We start from the raw sequence: 10,249 nt of genomic DNA, 5'->3' as shown, positions 1-10,249 counted from the left end.
TCCCGCCCCGCCCCGATATCGGCTCTGGCCCCGCGGCCGCTGCCGCAGCTTCGGTGCCGAGAAGGAGCAGTGAAAAGGAAACCAGACACAAAACCCGACAAAAACAATGCCACCGGCCCTGTAATTTTTGAGCCACCGCAGGTGAAGCCTAAGAAAGCAGGATGTGAGAGGGTGGCGCGGAGCCGGGCACTATGGCCCGGGTGGCAGCTCCATGGTCCGCAGCCGCAGCCCCCGGCAAGAGCGAAGGCTCTGACACGAACCAGCGCAGCTCAAAGGCTGCCCAGCCTGAAGGCGAACGGAGCAGGGAGCGGCTGAGGCGGTGTCTTGGACAGAGAGAAGGTTGTGAGAGCCTGACCCCAGAGCAGCTGCAAAGGCTGAGCGGGGGATAAAGGCACGGCCCAGCACAGCAGAACTGGGCAAACGCAGCTGCATTGAAGGCTGGATTTCAAGATGCTCGATGAGGACATGCACGCAGTGTTGAGCTGTGCACCCTGCACCAAAGCCAGGCGGCACTTCCAATCTGCAGGGCATCTGCAATTAGTTTTGTAAACAGCGCATAAGTTTGGGAATGCCAAAACACACACCTGCCAGCAATGCTTTGAGCTTATTTTTACTAAGGAATACGGGGTTTGTTTAAAACCAGAAACAAGACAGAGCTGCTGAAATATTCTTGTGAACACATTATTTTAGCCATTAGAAATTGCCTACTTTTGCCCCCACCCCCATCAGCCATAGCTGATGAAGTGATCTTAACTCTATTTTTCTCCTTCCTGCATCTTACAACAGTGGTTACCTGGTAGAGATAGAAAGCAAAATCTCAACAGGCACCAGCTTTTATTTCTATTATACACTGTAGGTCAAGAATTGAAAACCATCTGGCTGTACACGCATAACACATTAAAAATATAGTATTTTGAAAGATAATTGGTACTGATTTTTTTCCTCTTTCAATACACAGTCTTTTAGTTCTATAGCAGACTCTTTTCATTCTTCCTTCATGAGCCATGCAGTGCATCAAATTCCCCTACAGACTTTGCAGCTCAAGGTGCAACCTGAAGCAAAACTTGTGTGCCAAATGCCAAGCATTATCCCATCTCTTAATATATCTGGAGTGATGTTGAGAGTGAAGGTTGGGAAGGTGACAACAGTAAGTAAACCTGTCACTTCTAAGGAAATAGGTACTGCTATGCTATCTTCTGCCACATTTTACATTTCACCTCCCCTCAGAGATGGGAAGGGATCCCCACACTACTCTCCATAAATTCTTCAGTTATCATTAGTCTTGATGAAGGTCCAATAATGAATCAAATATGCCTTTCTAATCTCTAACATGGTAAGCCCTTTTGCACAGAGGCCAGAAACCAATTACTCAGTGTTTGCCTCCATGCTCTACAGAAAGCACCATTTAAAAGGCTGTTTGGGTTGAGTATCAACAGCATTAGTGAGGTCTGTTCCACCTTGTCACCATGCAACATGTAAGTGACATTAGTCCTAAAAGAAATACAACTTCAGCAGCTGTCGCTCACCTTACATCTCTCCTTGTTTATCACACCAGAAGCACTTGGCAATTATTTTGAGATGAGTACAGAAAGCTGGCTAATGAAAAATAATCAGTCTTTCCTTATTTCTTTTTCCAGAATTGTATGCAGTAAGATGAAGTTATGCTGGGCCCTTGGCCCCACTGTCCTTCTCTCCCTTACCTGCAAAGAATAATCAATTAAACAGAGTATATTTGATAATATATATAGGACTACTGAACCCATTCTTGATTATAGGCAAGTGTTGAGTAATGTTTCTGTTTGCTCCCTGAGACAAACTAAAACATGCTTTTGTGCAGAAGTATGGTGAGTTTTAATAAACAATGCATTGGACAGTCTGCAAAGAGCACAACTCACACTGTTCCCTTTCTATAGACACCTTTGATCTGTCTCCTTTTGCTACATTACCCTTGTATCACTTCTCTAATCTTTTTTTTCCTTCCACAATCATCTGGGTCTTGCTCTTCTGCAGTCCTTAGAACAGCAAGTTCCACTCTCATCTTCTACACAAGTTCAGCACAGCCCCTGGTTTCAGCCATATCAACAATTAAGGCCTATTTAACTGTTGGAAAAAGTCTTTTGCTGACCTGGTGCCATCCAGATGGTTTTCACATCATCTAATGCTTGTAAAGGGATAATGCTTTTGCTAGAAGAATCCTCTTGCTGCTTCCTCAACTCCTTTTCCAAAAGGTTACACAGAAGCTTTCCTATAGGTGCCATTCAGCCTTTCCATGAACCTGCCTCAAGCAGCTGTGCTGCATCCCCACTCCAGGGAGAGGCAGAAGGGAACGCAGCTTTCCATTTCTTCCAGGTGGCTCTGCTCCCCTTTGGGACTAAGAGAAACTCTTCCTGGTCTCCCATTCTATTTCTGTACCAGACAATGGACATGGCCACAGCCATCTCAGCCATAGGCTGCCCAGAGTGGATACTGCCAGTTTGACACTGCTACACCAAAGGAAGGGAATCATCAGGCAGCTAGGAATATGAGAAAGCAGGTGAGAGAAAGGTAGCTTACATGTCCTACTAGTAAAATAATACCTAGTTCATGTGCTTAAAAATTTCAGTATCTGTGAGTAAAGCCAAAAAATAAGACCAACAGGAAAGCCAATCTGCTGCAAAACTACTGAGCTTGAGAATGAGCAAGCAAGGACAAGTGCATGAACTCTATCCTGGCAAGCTCAACAATACAAGACAGCTGGAGAGCCAGTCTTGAAAACACTCCAATATCACATGTATTTCCCCTAAACTTCAGGTTGATGGGGCTGTAGGAACTACTGATGTAAAGAAGAAAAGTGAATTCTGTTGTAGAGTTTCCCAGTGTCTCCTGTTTCTCCCCAGGTCACACAGACTTTAAGGCATAAGCAGTGGTAACCTGCTCAGCACATCTTCCACGTACTTCCCATACCAGAAAACATGCTGCAAATGCTCAGGGGACTGGGTAGCTTCAGCTGGTGTAACAATGGATAGGAAATTTCCCAAAGGCTGCTGCTTGAATGCAGTTCAGCACAATGCCAAGCAAAGAGCCCTGACTGCTGGACTGCTGCTCCTCACAGCAGTACACTGTCTGAGAATTGTTTAGGCTTTTCTAATGCTTTTTTTTTTTATTGCTTTCAGTCCAACACATGAACACTCTAAATACATCAGATTTTACATTTTCCAGAGCATTCTTTATGATCATGGGCTTCTCAATTTTCACAATTTAAAGCACCGTAGAAGTCAGAGGTGATGACTTGTTTGATTTGGGCATCCTGCACACAATTTTCTGATATTCTTTCCCTTGGTGATATCTTCTTCCACATATCAGAAAGAGCAGCTATATTGGCTTTGGATGGAATAGAGGTAATTTTCTTCACAGTGACTATGGTAGGTCTTTGATTTGTGCTGGGAACAATGTGATAACATAGGGCTTTAGTTTTAGCTACTACTGAGCAGTACTTACAGAGCCAAGGGCTTTCCTGCTTCTCACACCACCACACTAACAAGTGGGCTGGGGCACACAATATGTCCTAGCATAGATAAGGATTTCAGCCCATAAAATTAACTATTTCCATTTGAACAAAATGGGCCCATCCACTAGCCATGCCTTTTTTCCAAATCTAGCCAAAGATTTTAATGTCTGATCTTATTACAAATATGAATAAAAGCCAGAGACAAGAGGGCCCTTCAACCTGAGTTCCTGAGGTGCTATGGTTACTATCCCTACAACACACAGCATTTAAACTTACTAGTACAGCTTTAAGGTCTTGACTCTAAAAGAAAAAGGAACTGCTCTTTTCAGGCCTGAAGTTACTTTAGCTATGCCTATTTTTTACTTTTAAATAAAGTCCTAGAATGAGGTGGAAGGGAGCTTAAAGATCACCTAGTTCCAACTCCCTTGCCATAGGCAGGGACGTTCCTGCCCATAGCAGGAAACTGGACCAGATTGCCCAATGCCCAATCCAGCCTGGCCTTGAATACATCAAGGTATCCATTTCTCTGGGCAACCTGTTCCAGTGCCTCACCACCCTCACAGTAAATATCTTCACAGAAGAGCCAGAAGAGTCCCACTTAAAAAAAATCTTTTCTTTGGTGTGATGAAGTAGAAAATCATAGTAAAGAATTAAGAATGTCCACTAACCTCCATGTGTTACAAGCTGAGTGAAAACAAAGTTAGCTTTCTTTTTTCAGTTTTTTTATTGTATTTTTTGTTTTTACCTTTCAGAGAACTGTGTCACAGTAAAACATGACTTTCCTGTATGTCTGAACTCCTCAACTGTTTCTTCTTGTTAAAGCCTGAAAGATGCTTAATTAATTTGTTTGTTTAAAAACAGAGCAGATATCTGACTAAGTCAAGAGACAACACCACGCATTGCAATTGTGTTTCTCTTGATAAGCCCTTAGTCATAATTCTCTCTCTAGAAAACTCTGTATAGAATACTGTATCAAATCTAAATTAAATATTTTAACACAACAGGTAATTAAGAACACGAAAGAAAGCCAGCAACAGAAACTAAGGACTGCAAATCATGAAGATGAATTTCAGAGTCATTGGCAAACTCATTTCATGTACCCTACAACACTTACTGTCCTACTAGCTGCAACAGTGGCCATCAGATATCTCAGCTGTACCAAGTAAAGAATGCCAGTGCTTACCTTGTCATCACTTGCTTTCTATTCCTGAGCTTCCCATGTCCAAAAGAGCCCTCCAATCTTAAGATTATGACTATAGCCATAAGAGTCAATATAAGGTACACCTTAAAATTTTCAATAAATGTACAAATCATTTATTTAAAATTCGAAACTCAGAGATACAAACAAAATACTTAAGAAACAATAAATCCAAAATGTAAACACTTATAGAAAATATATTAACTGTACCAATTTAACCACCCACCATTCTTCACAGAAAACAGCAAGAAATAGAAAGACAAATCAACACCAAATTGTTCCTTTTTCTCAAATTCTAGTTTAGAGGTAGAATATGCCTGTGAAAGTCTCAAAAAATTTAATTCAGTAGAATTATGCTACAAATGAATTTGGCCCATATACTTATAAACGTAATAAAGGCAGAAAAAAAGATTCTTACTGAGAGTTCTTGTACAATAAAATTTGGCACGGCACTTTCCAAGAGATAAAGCACCTTTCCTGATAAATACTGGTTTATGTTTTTGCAAGAAAGGGATCCTATGCTCTTTTCATTACTGACAAAGAAAACATTTAAAAATAGACAGAGTCCCAACTTTTTGGTAGGCATATAGAAAGCAAGTGTTTCTCAGTAACTTGTCCTAGAAAGCCAATCTGGGGGGGGAAAAAAAGTATAACTATTAAAAGAAGACATTTTGAAAGACTTTATGAATACTTGATGCATACTTATTTGGGTGGCACAGCTGTCAAGGGAGGGATGGGGGGGAAGTTAATACAACAGGAGAGGGGAAAAAAAAAAAAAGTGTATTTTCCATAGCAGGGGAACTGACCAGTTTTTACATTTTATTGTTAATCAGTCTCCCCTAGCTGCTACAATTTTATCCTCTCACGAAAAAGTGTATCTGTGTGAGACACACTAGAATTTCAAGTGCAGAAAAAATTACCCAGGTAATCTGAAAGGTACATATATTCCATTTTTGTTCATCAGATAACCTGCTACAAGTAGAAACTAAAATTGGAATTCTTCAGACGATATTTACAAATCCATTAAAAAACAGGAACAGTTTTGCAAGCTCAAATACAATTATTCAGAAAAAAACAGACTTTTTTTTTATAGAGACTGGCTGCTAAGTGCATTATTTAAACTGCTGCATGCAAATAGTAGAACCTATGGTTGTTTAGGAAACTTAACTATCAACAACTGTTAGGCTTCTGCAATTTAGTTTAGCAAGGACTTTCTCAAGTATTTGCTGAAGGACATTTGTAGTTCAGAAGCAGCAAAATTTGCAGTCTTAATGCCCTCTTGCTTTATGGTATATGAAACTACTTGTCTCAGCTTTCAGTAAAGAGGCAAAAGAGTCATTTCTGCTACAGACTAGGTGAAAATAGGCTTGCATGTGCCAGCTATCTCATTTGGGGCAAAACTACTTGTGTGGTGCAGTTTAAATAGTCTGAGCTATATTTATCTGATTTTTCAGAAGCAAATTAAAGAAGCATTTGAACTGTACTCACGGCAGAGCTGGCAACATTACCGGGCAAATAACCAAGTTATCTCTCCCACTAACACTGGAGGATCAGCCCAGGACAAAACACAAGAGATAAGCTTTTCTTCTACAAAGTACATTCTTCTGCTGAACAAGGAAAGAATACAATATTAACACAGGAAAGTTTCAGGTATGTTTTAGGCCTTCCAATTCCTTTATGAAATTTTCATCACCTCCAAAGGAAAACTGTGCACCCCTTTCCAGCTAAAAGAATATTACATACCTAGATTAAGGAAACTTACTTAAACAAAGATGAGCAAATGCTAAACCACATATTAAACTATGACACTTCCACATCATGATTTGTTGAGAGCTCAAAACAGGGCTGAAAGAAGACAATTTTTAAGTATACATCCAGTTTTATTCTTTATTTTTCCACTGTATCCCTCATTATGACTTTCCCTGTATGTATTTTAATGATCAGGATGAAAATATTTTCTGTATATACAAACTAATTACATTTAACCCTGTAAAAACTAATCCAAAACTTCACCATTCTTTGATTTCTCTATTTAGGCAACTCATCTTCTACACATGCAAGATACTTTTTAGAACATTAGAAAAAAAAATTCTAGTATTTCACTGTTTCCCAAAAAAAGTAAGATAAAGCTGAGTATTTTTCAGTACATGCTTCACTGTACCTGCATAAAACCATTTTTGGATATACAGGTTACACACATTAATAAGAACAACAGCTGACCTCAGCATTAGTTAAAGTTGCCTTGTCTTTGTGCTTACAAGTCCTAATAACAAAGGAAATGTCAAGAAATATCTAGGGCTTCCATGAAAAATTTACTTGAACCAAGTTTTAACCTTCTGACAACTCCAAAATTAAAGTTGTTTCACCTCTAACTGTGCAGCAAAAGTGACAATCCAAAACAGCAAAATACATATGCTCCCTCAGCATCTCCAGTAAGTAAAACATTGTTTTCCAGGCAGTGGTCTAGTTTCTCCCAGGTCTTGCAATAAAGCACTCTGCCATGAAAGAGAACTTTTACTGTGTTATTACACCTGACCACTGCCTCCAGAGTGCAAGATCCAACAACTGTTTCACAGACTAAAATAATTCCTCTCTCAAAATCCAAAGAAAGTCTCCTTGAAGTTTGGGGGTTTTTATATGGAATACTGACATTCAAAGAGCTAGGTCTTATGAACTACAGATCCCCAAGCATGGCAGATTTAAAGCCAAGTTCAGCACCTTCAGGGGACAAGAGTATGATCCTGTGGACTAGACACTGCTTTGCCCAGGTTATCAGATGTTGTGATACATTAATGTACCTGTGCCATTTTCAATACCCAAGCAGAACTGTGCCCTAAGATCTAACTATGAATGCGGTCATGCTACAAAAGTGCTGCAACTGCATTCAGTTAGAAAGACAGCACATTAAGAACCTCAGTTGTCCTGGGTTTTCTTTAATGCTCCCATATATGCATGGCACAGGCAGAGGTCAGCCTGACTGCAGAGACAGTTCTTTGGAGAAGTTAGTGCCCTAGAACTTTTTTGGAGTGGGAGAAAAAGAGATGATGGCTACTCTATACACAGAGGCAAGCTTTATTCTTTCAAGGTGAACTTCACCACTGGGAACACGGCTGGTATAAGTCCAATACACCATTTATGTTCTAAATAAAGGGTATTTTGAGGCCCCAAGCAGCTACTGGCCTCATACCAAACTCCTGAGTAGTGGTAAATTTCAGCTTGGAACCTAAAGCAGACATGCAACCAAAGCTTTCACGAAAACTAAATTATTTTACATGGTAACATGGCCATAAGAGTCATTTTAAAAGAGTGCTAGTAGGTTTTAGTGACACCATAGCACCAGAAGTTAACCTCTGGATCCAGAGAATTACAATAAGCATGTGTCTTTATAACTGAGAACTAAACATTAGCAAACTACTGCAACACTGGCCTTCCAGTACACATTGCAAAATGCAGCATCAGCAAACGCAACTGACCCCTGTAAATCACAACATCAACTTTTATTTCACTAGTGTCCATCACAAATCACATGGCAAAACAGATTTCCCTTGTCATTGTTTAAGTACACTAAGATACCTGATCGTTTTCCATTAAAAAACCCAACATAACAATGGCTAGGTAAGATACAAACCCTGCTGCTTTCCCAGTGTTTAAGTGGAAAGCAAAGTCTAGGTATCTCAGCATATTTGCTAACAGGGTAGAAATACAACTTTTTATCCAGATCTAATTAAAATGTCAAATACTGGACATGCAGGGGGAAAAAAACAACCGAAAAACCCAACAGAGATATCAGGAAATAGTTTTAAGTCATGACATTTGCTTTTAGTATTTATACCTGTAGATAGGAGTAGTAGTGATCCTTCAAATGCACTAATGTCTTGAAAGCCATGAAAATCCAAATCCCACAAGGACATTAGCATCCTTTTGGAGAAAAACACACACCACCAAGTCTGCTGCTGTAACCCAGCAGGGCAGTCTTGGAAATGATGTTCCCAAACCACATGCCCTTCTGAAATTCTTATTTAGTCCTGGCTGCTACAGGTTCCATTTTGAGTCTTACCTGAGAAGGCACAGAAGTTCAACCTCAGGGCAAACAAAGGTCAAGGCTTGTTTGAAGCTCCCTGAGGTCTCTCTCCTGTAAGTCCTTGTTTCAGTGGGTATGTAAATGATCTAATTCCTTGCCAGCAGCTTCAAGTTTTTATAAAAAAGTCACTGACTCGGACACTGGTTTTCTGGAATGCATCTTTGATACACAGACCAAGTTACTCTTGTTAAAGTCAAAAGAAGTCTGAAAAGCAACTTTTCATCTTTCTCAGAAGGCTGTATCCTGCCTATGACAGGATTTACTACCTGTATTGACTCAATTTCTTCCAATATTGTTTGCTTCTCCTTGCAAAATAAGAACTTAAATCTTTCTTTTCTGGGAAAAAAAACAAACAAATACTTAACTACCACATTCACCAAAGTGAATTTACAGCAAACATTACCACCACGACCATCCACCCCCTCAATTTTCAGAATTAATTTAATGGAGGCCAGTTATTAGGATATCAGTTTTATGTTTGAAAATAAAGTGCATAATGATTGTCACTGAGAACTTTGCTGATTTCAGGTTAGCATAGTTAGTGTCAATCCTCAGCAACATCAATAAAATAATAATTACAACATAAATTCCTAACATGAGTCAAAATCTGAAACAGGACACATGAAAAATAAGTTTACATAAACAGGAAAAAGAAAGTGAAATGGAATCCCTAGTCCTTTGTGAAAACGATCCTATTATACAGCTATCCCAACATGCAGCATCTGAAACGAAGAATCACAATCTGTTGGCTTTCCTTCTACTATTCCTGAATTCAGTTTGTAGCTTTCTGGTGGTGTCTGACAGATTTCACCTCGGACAGGGGAAGATGTGTCTTGAGGGAGCTCTACAGAGACCGTGTCAGAGGAAGAATCTTGGCTTTCTGCTGACACAGCGATTTGTAGACAGCTGCTCTCCATTTCTTCATTGCAATCTGTGTCTTCATCAGCCTCTTCCAGCTGCTGAACAGATTTTAAGTACTGTTGTATCAGTCCGTTGTCCTGCTCATTACTAGAGCTCTCTTTACTTCGCCCACACTCCCCAGGGCCATCCTCTGCATCTGAAGAACATGCTAAAACACAACTGCCACATTGTTTGATGGTTTCCATTGAAAGGGAGCTCTCAGTTCCTTCAGCTAAGCTCTTTTCAGAGCAACACAGGTCACTGGCATGAGTCTGATCAGCCGCAGAAGAATGAAAGCCAGAATCTGGGAATTGCAGCGAAGACTTTTCCTGAGGATCATCCTCACTAGCTGGAACGAGCAAAGCAGAACTAACGGCTGGTGGGGTTTCTTGCTCCACTGTGGATGGCTGAATAGGTGCTTCAGATGAACTTAAAGTACTGGCTGAAGGGATCCCAGCACCACCTAAATTCTGCATCACTGAAAGCTGCCATTGTTGAAGGGATCTAACCTGCAAAGTATAGAGAAAAATTCATTATGAAATGCAGCTATATGTATTTCAATTTCTAGAGGATTTCTTGCATT

General features: G+C 40.1%; 1 protein-coding gene across 8 annotated transcripts in view; it reads right to left on the bottom strand.

The window, feature by feature from the left end:
• Positions 1 to 4,778: 4,778 nt before the first annotated feature.
• Positions 4,779 to 10,249, bottom strand: part of CEP97 (centrosomal protein 97) — a 24,346-nt gene continuing 18,875 nt past the window's right edge. For 4 of the 8 annotated variants that reach the window (XM_086883149.1, XM_086883148.1, XM_086883152.1 and 1 more), the window contains one exon: positions 4,779 to 10,175. In XM_086883149.1, the coding sequence (XP_086739275.1) occupies positions 9,462 to 10,175 (714 nt within the window). In that variant the 3' untranslated portion in view covers positions 4,779 to 9,461. The remainder of the gene's footprint in view (positions 10,176 to 10,249) is intronic. The other 4 variants (XR_015285045.1, XR_015285044.1, XR_015285043.1 and 1 more) reach the window with 2 other exon arrangements.

This window comes from Cyanistes caeruleus, chromosome 3, assembly GCF_971803275.1.
Source record: "Cyanistes caeruleus chromosome 3, bCyaCae1.hap1.1, whole genome shotgun sequence".
In the NCBI taxonomy this organism is placed as follows: Eukaryota; Metazoa; Chordata; class Aves; order Passeriformes; family Paridae; genus Cyanistes; species Cyanistes caeruleus.
Note: the sequence above shows the minus strand (reverse complement) of the source record. Positions and strands in the feature narration are given on the sequence as shown.